Consider the following 19,476-nt stretch of genomic DNA (forward strand, 5'->3'; position numbering starts at 1 on the left):
CTGGTTTCTTAAACACAACAAGAGCACTGATCCACAGCAAGGCACAATGGCTCTGGTAGTAGAGGGGCTGTGGTGGGCTGAGGGTGTCCCCTGACCAGGCTGCCCCAGCAGATGTGGTGGAACTGGGGCCAGATCCCTGTTTTACATGGTACCCATGCAGTACTGAGGCACACTGAGGCAACAAATGAAAACTTCTGCTTTATTCCCTCTTAAATGTCAGCAAATAAACAAACAAACACCACAGCAGTAGTTGTCATAGTCTGACATGAACTTCTGTGTGTGAGCAAACTCTGTGAATCTCCAGCAGAAATCTGGGTGCTATGCATGGGGCCCAGGCCTCACTGGCACACATGTGGCCCATGCGATAGTGAGCCATCCCTTCCAACCAGGCTGTGACCACCAGAGGGGGGAACCAGGGACTGCAGTCTGCCAGGGCTTCATGTTGTTTACATTATATTATTTTTATGTGTCCAAGGAGACGTAACAGCATCTCAGCATAAGACATTTGGGAATATAATCACAAGCTGCCAGGGCTGGAAATGCCTCCTTTTTTTTTCTTTTTCTTTTTTTAATGTGTGATAGACAATGAGCAAAGCATCATTTCTGGATCGTTCAGGACTTTATTTACGTATGTGTGCTTTAGGACACATAGCAGAGTTTTGACGTGGGACTCTCACAGGAGTTCTGTTTATCCCAGCAGCACAACCTCCTCTTTTTCCTTAGGACAAAAGCTTTTGTTGCTTTTTTTGGTGGGAAGGCATTTCTTGACTCTATAAGAGGAAAAGAGCTTTCAGAACACAGAAACATTCCTTGCTTTTGCCCCTGACCCTATGTGACCAGGTTTGCTGTGACCTTTGGGCAAACCTGGGAATGCCTCTGCTAGTGCTCACTCTGATGTCCACAGCAGCATTTTCATGTTGGATACCAGGACATTTTGCTCTGATAAAGTGATAATGCACTGGCACAGGCTGCCCAGGGAAGTGGTGGAGTTGTCATCCCCTTGGGGAGTTCAAGAGCTATGGAAGTGTGACACCAAAGCACATGGTTAGTGGGCATGGTGGGGAATGGGTGGACTAGACGATCTCAGAGGTCATTTTCCAACCTCAGTGTTTCTATGATTCTCACGTCTCTGCTATGGCAGCTGAGGGGGATAACATCGATTGGATTCCATGGGCCTGGGAAGATTAATCACCCTGTAGGACTTCAAATCAGCCTCTTCCACCATGGGCAAAGCTTAGCATTAATATGTAAAATTCTTCTGACCTCCTTCTGTTTTAAGCTGCAAGCAAAAAACTCCCTGGTTTGTTCAAGGAGTAATAAAAAAAATCCCTCTGATCAAAGTGGATGCTAATTCACTTTTGTTCCCCGCTGTGTTCAGGGAAGCCTGTTGGTAAAAATGAGTCTCGCATCTGATGGTTATAGAAGGACAAAGTCTACCAGTTGCAGATGGTGAGTGCTATGTCCCAGGTGGCACAAGCCCATTTCAACATGACTAAATGACATTGAAATATCCTCACACAGGCTGTCCTGAACGTTTTATTCACCAAGCATAGGTGAGCTCAAACCACATATCCCTGTCAGGGATGCCAGTGAGCATCTGAAATGCAACCCTTCTCACTTCCTAAACAAACAAGAACACGTTTGTGTGGGCAAAAGGAAGGCAAACTCTCACAGGAGAATGGGAACAACACAACATGTTTTCTGAGAATTGAGTTTTACTGACAGTTCTTAGAAATGTCCCATAGCTGAGACCAGAAGAGACAAAAAGCTCTGCATATGAAGGACCGCAGGAAGCTGATAGGAAAACAAGATTGTCCGTGTTATGGAAAGCATCTTGGTTACCATTGAGGTGGAGAAATGATACAGGGGGAACATAAGGCTTCTCAACCACACAGCAGAAATGTATCATTTTCTAAGAACAGCCTTGCGAGGAGAGATGCCTTCTACAGGCCGTGACTTTGAGACTATCCTGGAGACCCAGGTGTGAGGGAATGCAGTGTATTCTGATGGTCCTCATTCCCACCATGCCTTGAATGACTCCACCAGGTTTCCTCTGCAGATTCAACTTCTACTGCAAGATGTTGGAGGTGATCAAACAGACAACCATCAGATGACATAAAAACACAAATCAATAGCTGTGCCACACCAAGTGGGAAGGAACACTGCTGGTTCAATCACACGAGGCCCAAACAGCCAACTAAATAGCACTGCCGCTGTTGGCGGTGTGCAGCCCTTCCCCACTTCAAGGACGGTCTATGTGGTTTTCTCTGTTTAGAAAAGAAAGATTAAATGGTGTCAACCAATCTTTTCCAATTGAACATGAAAGCGCAGAGCTGAAGCTGCCAGCTGAACTGGTTTTGCATTACCTTTTCACTTCCACTGTGTCAGGGCTTTATTTTCTAACCATGCATAATACAAATGCTTGGTCACATGCCCAGCATTCCTCAGTCAGAGTACTCACCACTCATGATTCCAAATAGCTTAACAACAACATAAAGAAAAAGTCACTTTTTTTCAAGCAGCAATTCTTTATTACTGGGAAAAACATTCAGATTTTACTCTTTTTTTTTCCCCCTTACATATATTTGATTTGAATAAAAATAATTTATTTATTTATTTTTTTATATTACATGCAAACAAAACAAGGACTGAAGTTTGGAAGCAAGAAAACTTAGACAAAACTTGTAGCTGCTGAGATGTAGGACGTGGATGTTTGTTTTTTTCAACTCAAATGGAGAAACAATCACAATTATCATTCCAGTGAAGAAAATTAATCCATTTATAAAATATCTTGAAGTTTGAGAACAGCATGTAGTTATTTATACTAGAAAGCATTCATAAGATAGAGTGTGAGTTCTAACATGTTACCTAAAATATATAATTTCTCAGACTTTACACGGTCAAATACTTTAGACCATATTCCAGTGGAAAAACACTACAAACCTGTTACAATCCTTTTAAACTCCTTCTTGAATTCAGTTTTATTTCCTTCTGAGGAATTTCAAAATAGTATTTCCAGCAGTAAAATATTGCTTGCAAACTGGCGTGCAGAACTGCATTCACACTAACTCAGACACTGGTGTATTAAAGTATGAAGTAACAATGATAGAGAATCACTGTTTCAGCAGCTGATGAAGTAGATTTTGTGCTCAGACTTGTACAATTTTCCTGATAGCTCTGTAAATTCAATAAAATTACTTTTTGTTCAGTAATATGAAATTAAACTAATGAAATTTAAAATATGCATAATTCTGTGGTAGGATTACAGTGTTAAGAGACAAAGATTCTATTAATTAATCCAATTCATATTATCTGACAGACTTCCAATAGAAACACTGATTTCTTCATCTTTTTTTTTTTTTTTTTTTTTTTTTTTTTTTTTTTTTTTTTTTTTCTTTTCTTCTTAGAATATGTGCAACATAGTTTAGCTTTTACTCCCTGGCTTACCATGTGTCTTTTCAGTTGAATGCGAACATAGTTCAACCTTCCATTAAGTTCTAGAGCAACAAACATCATTCACTAGGCTAGGAAAGAAAAAGCCAAGAAGCAAGTAGGCTATTAGAATGTCAAGGTCTTGCTTTAGAACGCAAGTTAGTATATGTAGAAATATGTAGGATAAAAATGAGATGGAATCTGAATAGGTATTTAATTGCATTGAGTAGATTAGATTTAATGTAACTGTCATAGTTACAGCTGTGTGATGGGGAATAGAAAACCATTCTGCACCAAATACAAGGAAAAAAAAATGCTATCAATATGATCGTCAAAACGACCTAATTTCAGAGGTCAGTTCCCTTCTAAAGGCCACTGGAAATACTGCTTGACAAACCAGCCAATGCCATCATCTAAAGGGACAATGTTGAGCCCTTTAAAAACAAACGTTTAATTTTAGTATATTCTGGAGGATTTTTGTTTGGTTTGGTTCTCGGTTTTTATTTTTGTAACTGCTGTTTCTAGTACCATCTCGGAGGCTGAAACATTTCATTCCTTCCCCTGCCTGTTTTGTCATTTTCCACTTGGCAGATGCAAACCACCACACCCTGCTGCTCCTTACGCACAAGTCGCTGGTATTGCCTTTTTATTTTCCTTGTCTGTTTTCCATATCGTCACTGTGATTTACAGCCCTGGAATGTGATTTTTGCACCAATGCTTTTCTTTTCTTTTCTTTCCTTTTCTTTTTTCTTTTCTTTTCTTTTCTTTTCTTTTCTTTTCTTTTCTTTTCTTTTCTTTTCTTTTCTTTTCTTTTCTTTTCTTTTCTTTTCTNTTCTTTTCTTTTCTTTTCTTTTCTTTTCTTTTCTTTTCTTTTCTTTTCTTTTCTTTTCTTTTCTTTTCTTTTCTTTTCTTTTCTTTTCTTTTCTTTTTTTCTTTTCTCTAAGGAATGCCTTACTTTGCAACCACAGCTGTGTAAAAATATTGTTATTTTAAATAATGAATGGGCAGTGGCTCCTCTGAGATAAATCAGAGATGCAATTGGGAAAGCCAAGGAGACTTTTTCTCCAGACTGCAATAGCTTTAAGATCAGGTGAAATTCTGGACCTAACATATGCCATACATCTTCCCTTCTAACTTTGAAATTGCTTTTAGTTTTACCGAGAAGTATTCTACTGGTATGAATAAAATTTTTGAAATTATGATGCATATTTGTGTTTTATGTATGTTTTACTTCTAAATATATTACTCATCTGTTAAATTCATTCAGGAATCTATCATACTGTCAGCCAACTACAGTAACCCAGAAATAAGTTCTGTATGTGGAAGAGGCTTAATCACTAAGCCACACCTTCCTACAAAGCTCCAGTACTTTTGATTGGTAAAAAGCATTTCTCATTGAAATAATACTGAAGTGGAGCCCAAGCCCTCCTCCATATACATTACTGTTAAGTTATTCAACTTCTCAGGACAAAACGCTGATCACATTCAATGACAAGGTATATTCTCATTTTCAAGACAGCTCCAGAGGTAGCTCTGGTGGCACAACAGTGTATCTTGGGTCAAGCTTAGGTGTAAAATCCTTGAAGTTCCTGGATGCTTCAGTACCAAATACATCTAAAACTTTCCTGTTCATCAAAGCAAACCTGAGAAAGCATAAACATGAGTGAGTGAGCAGATCATTCATTTCTTTATACAATAAGTAAATGAATAAATAAATGCCAACCCATCAACATTTGACACTGGTGTTGTTATGATTTATAATACACAACTTATATAAAATGGGAAAGACGAGAGCTCCCTTCTACTTTTAACTACACAAAAAAAAAGTCTAAACAAGATACACTACTGTTTTTCCCGCTGTAGCAAAGTCTGTCCATACCTATGTCTGTGTAATAATTTATTGGGTGTTATTTTCATCTCTTTAGTCTTCAAAACCTTTGAGCGAATGACCTAGGAAATGTCAAAATAATCTGCCTCTACAGCGAGTATCAAAATTATTATTACAGCCATTTGCTTCAGGTGAAATAAATGAGCAGAACTACTATTCCATTTTCTCTGTCAACTAAAGCAATCTTACGATTAGCACAAGAGAGAAAAACACAGCCAAAGCTGGACATCTGCACTGACATTATCTCCCATATCATGTTTACTCGGCCTCAGAGGTTGCCTATGGATTGCTTCCAGGCATCCTGAGAGAGCTCCCCACAATGTCCAGCAATGTGTTAAGTCACCTGATGTCCACCTAATAGCATGTTGTGTGCCGGGGCGTGTAGGTTCAACACGCTCCAGGGAATGGCCTCTGATCTCTCTTCTATTTTTACAGTCTAGACAGAGACAGAGCCTCCTCTCAATGCTGTCCCTCAGTTAAGTAGGTCATATCCAAAGGACTGAAAGGAACTCTCAGGATTATCGAGATATTACCTTTTATAGTCCCATTCATAACTGCTCTTAGCACAGTTTTGATGCTTTGATTCTGCCATACAGTGTACCCATATAATACTGCACACTTCACCAAACTGTATTTTTATAATACATATAGAGCAAAATCTATTTTAAAAGATAAGCATTTTAAGATACTGCAGTGTAAATTCATGGTTAAAATCAGTGAAAATTAGTCATTAGTTTTCCATGAAAACCATCCTTTTCTGACTAAAAACTGCCAAATATTCAAAGTGTCCTGCAGAAATACTAGAAATTTTCAATTAATAGTTTTAAACACACAGTACTATCAAGCTGTAGGTCACTGTATTAAGTGATTTCATCAGCTTCTCTATTTGTTTACTGGGTTCTTCATTTCCACTGAAACCTGAAAGCATTCCACCTTTCCAAGTGAAACTAAAGATAAAAAAAAAAAGCCCTTTGGTTACATTCCATCTGCTGAAGAATCTTAACCAGATTTAAGTCTTTGCTCCTGCCATTAGACTAAACCAACTGTCAAAAACATCAAGTGGACTGGAAGCTGCTTGAAAAGCAAAGTAAATGTTCAGGAAATAAGCCCATATGTACTGCTACAGCTATGTTGTTGACAAAGAACGACACAGAAAGTGGAATGTGATCAATGGTATGTTTAGGAAAGCTGTAAAATACCCGGAGTGCATACCTGCCCTTTGTTAGTCGTAAAAGGAATTTCCAGTATGAAGGTCTCAGGTTCTGAACTTCCATGACAGCCTACAAAGAGAATAAACTGTAAGAGCCAGCTGTGCCTGGTCAGCAGAGAGCCTGTTCTGATACATTATGTTGTCAAATCCAGGGATCAATAAAGAAATGGAAAAGTGTAGAGTAAATTAGGTGACACTGAAAAGGAGCTTTTATCATTGATGAGGCCAGAAAAGGGGCTGCAGATGAGGGTTCATAATTGACTCAGAAAAGTCAAAAGAGGGTAACAACCGCTTGTTTCAAATGTAAAACTTCAAAACAGCTAATTTTTGCAGATTCTTGCAAATGGGCAACTTTATTTTAAGTTAGCTGACAGGGAAAACCTCCAGTTAATTAAGAAGAAACATAAAATATTACAATACATTGTTTCCCTGCTTGAGAAATGGTCCTTTCATATGTTTATGAAAGACCCTACATTTAATAAAGTCTCCCGAGTCAATGTGTTTTGAGATATTTTCCAAATAATCCAGTGCTTTGTGCAAGATAGTTTTAAGCCTATCAGAAATATGAGTTGTAGAAATGAACTTCCCAAAGTGACACTCAAAAATAGGTTGTATGATCCACAACTATCTTGCCAATCACATCTTTCACTGTATACTGATGGTCCTCATTCCATTTGACATTTCAGCTAAACTAGAAGAGCTTCCTATTCTATTAGAAGACAATATACTTACTGCCTGAAAACATATTGATGTAGAAATGGCATAGATGATGCTGTCTGCATGAGGAAAATAGGGGACCTTCCCTGCTTCAATGCCTTTGAAGTATATTGTCTATAAAAAGAAACAGAATACTTGGAATGAAAAAAAAAAAAAGCTTTTTACATTTCCTTTGTTTTACATTTTCAGAATGTGCCAGCATTACTAACTCACGCTCTTATATTTTCATATATGTCCACAAATGTGACATCGATTGAATTAGCTTACAGAAGTTATCCATGATCAATAAAACGAGTGGCCACACACACATTGAACAGGACTTTGCAACAGCTGGGAGTGTTAAAAGGGCTGTTTATATCTTAAAAAGAGAAAAATAAAAGCAAAGCTTGCTAGGATGAACTCCTCGATTGAGAAAAGCAAAAGAATAACGCAAGAAGTATTCCAACAAAGTGAATATTCACTGTTCTTAAACAGCTTGAAATCACATACTTTTATTTCTGAGAAAACATGTAGAGTTTATTTTCCTGAGCACAGCTTGACCTTCCAAAGCAGCACACGCCTCTTTGGTCAGTTACCCTTGGCTTGCATAAGACGTTAAAAGTAGTTTAAAAAAAAAAAAAAAGAGCACACAGCACTGCAGCCACAATGTCTCAAAGTCCAGAGAAAACCATCGGCAATACAAGATGCTGTTGTTATGGTGTTTTGTTGGTTGTTTTTTTTCTTTTCCAATTGATGTTCCAAAGGAGTCGATATGGATAACTCACAGTTGCTTTTATATAAGCACTGCGTGAACTCCTTTCAGAGCCTGATCTAGGAATGCAGGGAAAAAGCATAAGCAGAGCATTACTTCTCTTTTTATGTTTAATCTTATGTTTAAGGGAATAATAGGTTCCTTCTTTTTCCATTTTTAAAATGAATTCAGAGCAACTAATGGTGGTGCCTAATATCAGTAAGGAATGAGGCCCTTGATATTTGCAGGAGAAAGCTTTGTGATTTGGAGATGAAGCATAACAGGAGAATGCTGTCAAACTATTCCAGCGGTGCTGCTGGGGAAACAACTGGGGCAATGTCCTGGTGTTATGGAAAATTGACAGTAAGAAATGAAAAGCTTGTTAGCAAAGTATAATCAATGTACAGAGTTCTACAAACCTTCTTAACTTTTTCTTTCCTGGGCTTCGAAATTTAGTGATTTCATAGAAATAATTCCAATTAGCCAAATGGTAAGTAGAACAAAGATCTCTGCAATGCCAGGAATTCATTCAGTTGAAGTATACTGACAAACAACTTCAGCTATAGTCTAAAACCTAGGCTATTTTGAGTTATCTCACATAGCTGAATGCCAAAATTATGGAACAAAGGCAGGAAGTTGAGCTGTAGCTTTTGGCAATAAATCTGCAATTACAGGCTAGTTCTGATTTATGTTTCTAACAAGAGAGACAAAATCCACATTCTTGGAACTTTCAGATTTTAAAATGTGCTAAAGCTATGAAGCAAAGAGCTACAAAGAAAGCAGATGAACAAAAATTGTGGCAAATATACATGAAGCGCAGCGGATAAAGAACATTTAAAATGAAACATGGAAAGGAAAAGAAGGACATGAGACCACAGAATGGCACTGCCACTTGGTATACACCTAGGAAAACACAGCCTCAATATTCAAAGCCTATGAAGTTCAATGAAGCTAAAAGAAAGAGCTCTGTTATGAGGACAACATCTTACCTCTACTAGTTTGGATGCCAGATACATAGAGATAGTAGTACTTTTGTAGAACATCATAGAAATTCCAGCTAGACACCCTGTAACAGTTAGAAAATAAGCACTATTGTCATTTACTGTTGCAGTCACAGGACATCAGCTCAACAGATGTTACAAAAGATTACGCTTTCTGTTGCCACCACAAAAAAAAATCAGTGACGTTTTGGTGCTGCCCATCAAAATATGGTTTGTGTCAGTAAAAAAAGCAACAACAAAAACCAACCCTGAAATACAGCTGTCATTCAACCATCAGGTGCACAGACTCAAATATCCTCCCTCATCCCACAAACAACAGATACCTCAGAGGATCTTCAAGATGATAGGTGCATAAATAAGGAAGGGCCTCCAACACTACACAGATTTCACTGCAAAAGGGTCTTTCTTTAGATCCAGTGGAGCCCATTCTTTCAAATGCATACTCTACCATGTATGGAAGAGTATTGAAACTTCACATCAAAACACTTGGAAAATAAAGGATAAATTTACATCTGTGCATATGATAATTTACTGTCCAAGAAGCTGGACTCAATAAACAGAAAGAACATTTGGCTGAATCTACCTTACAATTTTAATGCCAGCCTATATTTGAAAATACTTGAAACACTACGTTTTCATATCTGAAACACTACTGACAGAACATAAATATATACAGCCTTACTTTCATCATCTAACTCTGGAAAGGGAATGGGAGACAGACATCCAGCTATGAGCAAGACAAATACTTGTAGAACCCCAACAGAGCCCATGTAGCTTTCTTACAATGGACTCACCAGCTACAAGTGCGTGAAGCTCATCATCTAGGTTCCGTACCCAGCGCAGGAAGCAGCTTGTACCCTGCAGGAGAACATACAGCAGGATGAGCTCCAGGCATTTCTCTTTTGGGATTCATAAACTGGAGATCTTCTGCTATAAGCTAGTAGTACAACCCACAGCATGGATTAAGTGTACGTTGTTGAAATACCCATAATCCACACCACCTAAAGCATTTTAGTTGTTCACTGTTAATATTTCTTTTACAATTGCAGAGTAGAACAATCTAGTTTGAATACCAATCTAATTCACGTGTGATAAGTAAAGCTAATTTTGAACTGAGAGCATCTTTCTTTGCACTAGTTGCCTTGACTCTATCCCATGAGAAGTCCATCACATCCTCTGTATTGTTTTTTTTTTTAAACTGTTTTGGAAATCCATACTTTGCTGCCAAATTTTATCCCTGGCAAATCTGTTTGCTTCCAAATGGCTCAAGACTTGACTGTAGGGCCAGATCCAGTGCTGATGGCTCTGGGACAACAGTACACAATTCTGTATGATAGCCTGTTAGTGTCTAATTTGAGATGAATGTCAGCCCCTTAACCCATCTAACGTGTGCTTTTCATGGGAACAAAGAACAATTTATTTTGGAAAAGACCTTTGGAGATCATCTAGTCCAGTCTCCAGATCCAAGTAAAGCAGGCTGATCAGGAACTCATCATCCAATTATGTTCTGAGTGTCTCCACATATGAAGACCATGCAGCCTTAGCAGGCAACCCTTTAACATTTCCTTGTATCCCATCAGAATCTCCTGTATTTCATCTTGTGTCCATCTCATTTCATCCTGTTACTGCACACTCCAAAAGCAGTTTGCCTCTGTCTTCTCTGTACCCTCCATGAGGTATAAATAGCAGTAAGATGTCCCATGAGCCACTTTTTTCTCCAGCTTAAGACCCAGTTTTCCCAGTCTCTCCTTTCACATCAGATGACCCAATCCTCAAATCATCTTGGTGGCCCTCAGCTGAATTCACTGTGTTATTTCCAAGTCTTGACATGAAAAAAGTTCAGAAGCAAATGTCTACATTGTCCCAAAACTGAATTATGACAGTCAACTTTACTAATCAAAATTGTAATCTTATTTAAAAAGGGGAACCAGGCTGACAAAGATGATCTATTTTCTATAAAACCATGTTTGCTGGCAATACTTTATAGAAAGTGGGACACAAAATATTAATAGTACAGCTACTGCAGCTCTACAAAGGCATTTCAATCTGCCCTCAGGTTCAAAATGCATCAAGATCCAATCTTTTGCAGTGATTAGGATCTCTACAGCCCTATGTGCTTATCTGAAACTGTAAGAAAAACATAATGCAACTCAAATCAATATAAATTATGGAATGCAAACAATAACAGAAAGCACCTACTTAATAAATAACAAATAAAGGTCAGAGTGTGTCGGTCTAATGAAACGAATATTCATAGAACTAAACTATGCTTTGTAGTTGGAGGTTTTAAAGTAAGTGAAAATCACTTCAGCTTTTGTAATTTAGATGCTTTTATTCCCCAGGGGCACTTTTAGTAAAATTGTAGTAAAAATCTGATTTTCAAACAAAGTCTAAATAGCCCATTTGCACTTCACCATTGCAATTTTAAATCTTAAAAGTTCTGGTGTCTCAGTCCAATGGCAATTCAAGTGACATTCTGTTTTCCTTACAATTAAGGCTTGGTTTTCATTTAATTTCCAATTAGAAATGTGCACCATGAATAATACAGAATTATCTTTAGAGAGCAAGGGAAGTGGCAGTTGAAAAATTGCACATGTGATTAACAACATAAAGGTGCAAAAACTTAAAGAGTGTGCTTTGCCACATCCTCTCCCTTGGCTTGTTCACATTCTGCTTGGCATTAGTACACATAAATCAATTAACTTCAACAATGCCAAATGAATGCATATCAGTTCACAATCTGTCATCTTCTAATGGCGCAGAAGGGTTGATTTCTAAGTGGTAAGTGCCTCCTCAGTTGTGCATGATATATGTTATGTGAGCTCCTTCTACTCTGCATCAAGTAATGATTCCAGACATTTGAGCCAAAAAATCTGCAAATGGCTTCTCTTTGGCAGCAATGCTGCTACTACAGTCACTGCTCATGTCTGCACTACAATGTGTTTCCATAACACAAAGTCCCTTTGGAATCTGAGTACCTCTTATCTCATGATATCAATACCATGCTGCAAAATCTATCCCGTTTATTCAGAAATAATACACACGGAAAAAACACAGAATGAATGGAAGACCAGTTTACTGTTTACAGCTTGACGACCAGAATACTACAGAACTGTCAGTACCATTCTGTAGAAGCCAGTGCCAATTAGAAGAGTATCCTCCTGATATTCTAAGAAGCAAAATAAAACACATGGCAATTGTTACTCTACATGTTTTAAGCTTACTTTGTATATACTGACAAAAGATCCCAGAAAAGCTCCAAGCTGGAAATTTTCCTTGTTGTAGAAGAGTGAAAGTAGCCGGGATGGCTTTGTAAACAGATGCCGGAAGGTGGATGGAATCCGAAGGCAGCACTGGATCAGGTAACCAATGCTAAACATCCTAATGAAGCCCTAGAAGAAACAGGAAGAAACCGCAAATTCAGAAGAAGGAAAACCAAGAATGTCTAGAGAAGAAGTACTTTAAAAGCAGTTTAAAACTCATTCTGCATATACTACATAAAATGCATTCCCATCTTCAATTTTGTTTTCCCAGTTTCCTAGCAACAAAGGCAATAAAGTAATAAACAAGTGACTCTCTTTTAATTTCTATGAATACCTCAAAGGCCTCAAAAGGCAAACTCTATTTGTCTTCTGCTCTAAAATTCTGTCCCTTCAAATCATCCTGATGGTTTCCCTTCTGTGTTATTGACTGGCTTTTAACCACAAATGGGCACACAGAGGAAAGTAATGTGATGGGAAAAAAGAGCACTTCTACACTCAAATGTCTCAAGAAAGCACTAAAGCAGTAAAAAGTCCACACAACATAAATTTCAGAAAGTGGGAGAATTAGAAACTGACCCCAATGGCTTGGCACGCGCTCATGTACATTCCCTCAACCAAAGCAGAGCCTCAGTGAGCTCTGCAGTAAGATCAAGGCCAAACATGGACAGGAGATTTTGCTATTGCAAAAGAATCATGTTGGCTCAAATTATTTTTTCCTTACTATTTCACCTTAGACATAGATCTGCTATTTTATATCACAGAACTACACTGGCTGTTTCTCTTCAAATCCTTTTCCCCAGTCTCTTGTAACTTCCTCCTGAGCTTCCTATCATCGTTTTTACCCTATGGCTGAACTTCTAGGAGAATTCTGAATAAAATCCATCCGTTGTTTGGTTGGTAGATACCTCATCTGAAAACTATGAGAATGCTGTGCACTCATCGTTGGCAAATCAGGCAGCACACAATGCTCATAATTTCTGCAGCCTGTTTTTTGGATCTTTGAGATAACCCCAGAGACAGTTGTAACCAGAAGAAACTTGGATTGAGCAACCTTTCCAGCTCAGAAACTCAAAACATCTTTGCATCCTGCAGAACTTCCTAATGCATCATCAAGCTCATAAAACTTTATTCTGTTCAAACATCCAGCAGTAAACTTCTTGAAACAATTACTCTCCCTGAGCTGCTACTCAAGAAGCGGTTTATAGGAATCAAGTGGAAGAAACTATTTTGTGTCATCCAGTGGATCCAATAACTACGCATGAAAATATTCCATTTCTTCCTCTGCTACTTTTAAAGGTGTGTAAATTGTACTGTGCTACCGACCCAGTGCTTTGCAGTCCTATAATGAAAATGCCTACTGAAAGGTATGTACAGTAAGCAGACTTTTAAGTGCATTGTGAATTTTGTATAGTTAAAATGTCAAAATTAAGAAGAACGTAAATTCATACTATCAAAGAAGAAGTACTCTGCTGTAAAGTACACAGCCCTTCTCTTCCAGCACAAAAAGATGATTACAATACCGGGTATCATTATATAAACAGAAAGTCCTAAAAACTCCAGTTACAATCAAAGCCCTAACAAGAGAACATACAACAATCAGGTAACAATTTTTGCCCAGCTGTAGGAAAGACCATTCAGACAGGGACAAGATCACGGTGTTAATACACACATCAGTGCCAGCTGGCAGTCAATTATATTTGCCATTTTACGAGTAGTGAACTCAGAAGTGATGAGCTGCACCATTAAGGCTTAATTTTGATGCATAAGGGCCTTTCTGACTCCATCCCCACACAGCCTAGCAGCAGCCCTTTACTTCCAGGTTACCCATCCCTGCTTCCATTGCCTGTATATTTTCTTCTTGCTCTTCAGTTTGATGACCTGCAGGTCTTGGCTCAGCCATGCTGGTTTCTTGCCTTAAAATGACCTCTCTTTTTACTTATGAAATCACAAACAGAACCAATTTTCCACTAGATTAAGAAACTTTTTCACAGGGAAGAGGGTATCAGTTCTACAAGTAATACTCTAATAGAAATCTCCTCTTTTGTTCTAGCTGTGCTTCTAAAATAAAATAAGTTTATGGGGGTACTTACAGATGTATACTCAGATACCACTAACATGTAGTACAGAATGCGTAAGGATTTAAGATTACTAAACCGCTTAGGAATTTGGTAATATTAATTAAAAAAAAAAAAAACAACTCAGAAAGTAAAGTTTGGTCTAGCAGCATTTAAGAGCTAATTACTATAAATATGTATATGTAATGAAAACCAGCGCTTTATGTAAAACTGAAGCATGCTGAAGTTAGCAAGGCATCCTTTAAAACAGATGCACAGTAGGAGATGTTACATCAGCAGACATCTGGAAATGCATCCAGAGCAACCCATAACATCACTTCTGCTTGATTGTACTCTTTGTTTTGAATATACACCTCACTAGTGTTGGACATTCATACTGTGGACCACATACTGATTTCTCTGGGGAAAATACAGTACCCAGAGAATAATGACCAATTCAAGCTCTTAAGATATGGGGGACAAAGGTGTTCAGGAGACTTTGAATAGCAAATTCACTGGGCAAGGCACTGAACGAGCACAAAGCAAGCGGAAAGTCTGCGTCCCCAAGATGTCACACCCTAAAGAAAAGGCACAGCCCATGAATGAGATCACATGTGGGCTGAGACAGTAGTGAGAGACTGAGAACAAAAATCTAATATGAAACAGCAAAGTATCACAAACCCATCCAACTGCCAAACCTGCAACGCTTCACAGATACCGCTGTCAAAAAAACAGGAACCAACAGACATCAGGAAGGTGGGCACTACTTAGACATTTGTGCATGTGATGCTGACTTACCACACTGGCTGGATGTGGGTGCCACCAGCAGGAAATGTGTTATAAATTTCTGGCTTATATGATAAATTATTAAGCAAAAAAAGTGCATGGCAGCAATCCACTCCAGTCTCATTCATTTTATTTCTGCCTCCTGATTACTGTTTCTTCATAGTTCCTGATCAAGATCATTTTATACTGATGTGTGGTTAAATTTACTACTACCTTGTGTGCAAGTAGAAAGGATAGAATGCCAAAACATTCAACGCAGGCAAATTCTAACAAATTTGATAAAAATAAGTGGAACGCATCAGCAGCATCTGAAAACACTCAAATCATTTTCTGCATCTGCATAAATAAAAATGAGGAGATTTATTAAGAGATCAAAATATTTTGGAGTCTTACCAGCTCCTAAAAAAAGGCACAGCAGGTGGTACCACCTGCGCAAAGTCAACGTCAGCCAAAACAGCCTCCCCTGCATGGCACTCCTCTAAAGGAGGGCAAATTCTGCCACTGGGCATGGCCAGCTCTTCCTGTGCGCAGCAACTGGGAGCAATCTCTCATTACTCCAAGCCATTAAAATAAATGAACGGGGGACTGAGCCCAGAGCCAGCCTCGTGTGCCAGACACCACAGCTGTATGCATGGTGCTGCCGAAGCAGCACATTCCAGGTGCTTTATTTAGGGTGGAGTCACAAGTGGGCTCAGTAATGGAGTGCATCACATAGTTCAGTTCCTCGCTCACCAGTCCATTTTTCCCACACGTTTTACGTTATTCGTTCACTTCAGCCAATCTGTGAGATGAGAAAACTTTAACCTCTGCCCCATCCCAAATTGAGAAAATGTGTTTTCAAGCTAGTCACATTTTCAATAGAGAAAGAACAAGTAACAGGCTCCTTTCTCATTTCCGAAGTATACGCTTTTTCCAACCAAAGAATTTTACCCCATCTTTGCCAGAGTTTGTCAGTCTAACTTCTGCACTTACTTTAATACAATATGAGATGCAATTATCTTCATAGTGTTTACAGCATCTATGCCTTGGGCCATGTTTGCACCTGCAAAAAGCACAATGAAGCACATATTAACCTGTAGCTGTTTTCAGTCTAATCAACAGGAGACTTCATAAATTTTTCTTGCCTAAAAATACATAAAGTGTTATTTTCCCACCATCGAAGGGCACTGTGAGCTTTTATGATGCTATAAAAGGGCAATAAAAAGAAACAATACTTTAGTTGTACAGAAAAAGTGTCTGCAGATTTATTTTGATCCAACCTCTTTTCTTGCCATGCTACACCTATAATACAAAATTAAGCAACACATTTTCTTCTGTGGGCAACAGGGAGTAGCTATGGGACAGAACTCTATGGATATCACCCTTTCCAGTCTGCCAGTATGTTTCACCAGTTATCTGTGGCCTTACATAGAATCATAAAATCATTTGAGCTGGAACGGATCATTAAGGGCCATCTAGTCCAACTCCCTGTGATGAACAGGGACACCTACAGCTCCATCAGGTGCTCAAAGCCCCATCCAACCTGACCTTGAATGTCTCCAGGGACAGGGCTTCCATCACCTCTGGGCAACCTGTGCCAGTGCCTCCCATGTCCTATCTTTCATAGCGCTGTAAGGTTCATTGGAATGAAATGCAGGCAATGCACAGAGTTATCCCATGAGACATCTTCCAATTGCAAGCATTTCACTTCTGGGCTAATTCACCCACTGCGTAGATTTGTTTTGTGACTCCAACTTAGAACTGCAAATTTGACCTTTCATGTATAAGAAAGATTGGCTTGAGATGGTGGGATTCCCAGACTGTGCAGTTGTTAGCCCTGCATAATATACAATTATAAAGAAGTAATGACATACCATGTTTGAGTGTTACATTTTGCTATAGCCAAGTATTTAAGTTTTAATACAAAATAAATTACACAATTTATATACTGTGCCAAATATCTTGGAAGTTTTGAATCACGTACTATAAAGTCCAATGGCCATAAATCTTCTGTGAGGTCAGTTTATGTAGCAAAAATTGAAATGAGAATGTGATCAGGTTACGGGCATTTAGACTCAATTATATTGAAAAGAACCATATGGAAGAGAAAGCTGTGAGAGCATTAGGGCTGAAAACTGGAAGTTTTCTGAACGTCTGAGTAGGGAGATTCAAAACCTTAAGGAAAAAATACTCTTCTCCACACATAGTCCCTTGATCCCAGCATTTAGCAAACAGCAGAAGAGCTATGAACTAACAAACTGAATAAGGAGTATTTAAAACAAAACAGATATAAACAACTGAGCTAGAGGAATCTGCACACAGCCCACTGCTTCTCTTTGTAGGTCTTCTTTTTTATTTACTAATACAATCTTGTCTGAAAAGGCACTACTGATTTTCCTCATATTTTTCAATTCAAAGGTATAAAAAAATCATAGGAAGTCTCCCTGTGATACCGGCCAGTTCATTTCTGCTCATCAGCTGAGCAAATAAGATAAGTGGCTACACATTGCCCTTTGCAGACTTGTTTCTTTCCTGCACATCAGTAGGTAGAGGTCTGGTCACAGAACTGCACCTGAAGAAGTCATGGAAATGAAACCACAGGTGTGTTATGGTCAGATGCTCTCTCAATTTGTTATTCCCTTGTCTTTATAAAAGCTCGAAAAGCCACCCCATAACACTTCCTTAAGCTCATACTAAAGGTCAGCAAATTGCATTCTGTAGACAGGGATGGAACATGTCTTAGCTAATCCGTGTCTGACCTCATGCAAAAGTTTTAGATTCACTTCTACTTGGGAATTTCCTGACATGGAAGTGTTACAAATCCTGTTCTTAAGAGAAAATTCTACTTGATGCAATGCAGGGATGTGGGTCCTCCCCCCAAAAATGACATGATGGTAACTTAAGGAGACTTAAATAAGGAGAGCTGCTGTGCTGTTTTCCTTCTTTAATATCACTACAAGCACTGATGAAACCATGTCCTGAGCCAGTGCTGCAGAAAAAGCAAACAGCACTCTACCACACAGAACTGGTTGAACTTACACTGCCTTTTTAGACAGCTGCACAGTGCAAGCTATTTTGAATCCCTGCAATGAGAAACAGGTCTTAAATTTTGTTTTTCTTAGGGTTCATAACTTGTTACATTTAATTATCCAGTAAAAAAGATTCGCAAAACACTTAAATGCAAAGCAAAAGAATCGTTAAACATTGTCAAATGCAGTGTAACACAACATAAAAATGAGTTGAGTAGGAAGGATTTGTTTTGTGTTGTTACTCTTTTACTTTCTTTTGACTCACACTTTGTCCATCAGCTTTTTCGTCAGAGCCAACAAGTTCATTCGCTGTGACATCTTCTCACAAGGCTTTATTTTTCTCTCTGTTTTTGAAAATGCTGTTTCAGGTGAAAATGAATGAGTGGGGATTTCTTCTTTCCCTACAATGAATCTGAAAAAAATCACAAAACCAAAGAGAACAACAGTTGCATAAATAACTCAAAGATATACAAAGGCTCTGATGTCTCTAATATTATTAGAGACTTTTTTTTCTTGTTATTATGTGTTACAGTCTCTAAAAGTCTGTGATACAAACTTGAAGTTATCCACAGGTCTGCAAGAACAGGTGCCACACTTGTATCTCCTTGGAAAAGATTAATCCACCGACACAAACTTCAGACAACAGACAAAAGTGATGTCGGGAAGTTTTTAAACCAGGCACAAAAACATTACAGGGGAAGCCCACCTCTCAAAGAAAAGAAAAACACCAAAGAAGAAAGTGAAACAACATGTGAAACATCTCATTTATCTCCATCTAAATGAGATGTTTTTATAAAATGCCCATTTTGTAAGAATCATAGAGTCATAGAATTACCCAGGTTGGAAAAGACCTTGAAGATCATCAAGTCCAACCACAGCCTAACCATAGTACCCTAACTCTAACAACCCTCTGCTAAATCATATCCCTGAGCACCACATCCAAACGGCTCTTAAACACATCNCAGGTTGGAAAAGACCTCAAAGATCATCAAGTCCAACTGCAGCCTAACCATAGTGCCCTAACTACCCTGAGCACCACATCCAAACGGCTCTTAAACACATCCAGGGATGGCAATTCAACCACCTCCCTGGGGAGCTTATTCCAGTACTTGACTACCCTTTCTGTAAAGAAGTGTTTCCTAACACCCAACCTAAACTTCTCCTGGCACAACTTGAGGCCATTTCCCCTCGTCCTGTCACTTGTCACCAGTGAGAAGAGACCTGCCCCACTCTCACTGTAAGCACCTTTCAGGTACTGGAAGACGGCGATAAGGTCTCCCCTCAGCCTCCTTTTCCCCAGACTAAACAGCCCCAGCTTCCTTAGCCTTCAAAATGTTTTGCTCTCACCAAGACCATCAGTTTTGTTCTGCTCAGCCAAGCCCCTCTG

General features: G+C 38.7%; 1 protein-coding gene across 4 annotated transcripts in view; it reads right to left on the reverse strand.

Moving 5' to 3' along the window:
- Positions 1–4,663: 4,663 nt before the first annotated feature.
- The window catches only part of TMEM135 (transmembrane protein 135), a 147,786-nt gene continuing 132,973 nt past the window's right edge, over positions 4,664–19,476 (reverse strand). For all 4 annotated transcript variants that reach the window (XM_032442230.1, XM_015852397.2, XM_015852396.2 and 1 more), the window contains 8 exons: positions 18,355–18,501; positions 16,054–16,123; positions 12,203–12,370; positions 9,773–9,836; positions 8,967–9,043; positions 7,263–7,361; positions 6,533–6,600; positions 4,664–5,075 (listed from right to left, as the gene is read on the reverse strand). In XM_032442230.1, the coding sequence (XP_032298121.1) occupies positions 4,943–5,075; positions 6,533–6,600; positions 7,263–7,361; positions 8,967–9,043; positions 9,773–9,836; positions 12,203–12,370; positions 16,054–16,123; positions 18,355–18,501 (826 nt within the window). In that variant the 3' untranslated portion in view covers positions 4,664–4,942. The remainder of the gene's footprint in view (positions 5,076–6,532; positions 6,601–7,262; positions 7,362–8,966; positions 9,044–9,772; positions 9,837–12,202; positions 12,371–16,053; positions 16,124–18,354; positions 18,502–19,476) is intronic.

Source organism: Coturnix japonica, chromosome 1, assembly GCF_001577835.2.
Source record: "Coturnix japonica isolate 7356 chromosome 1, Coturnix japonica 2.1, whole genome shotgun sequence".
NCBI classification, from domain to species: Eukaryota; Metazoa; Chordata; class Aves; order Galliformes; family Phasianidae; genus Coturnix; species Coturnix japonica.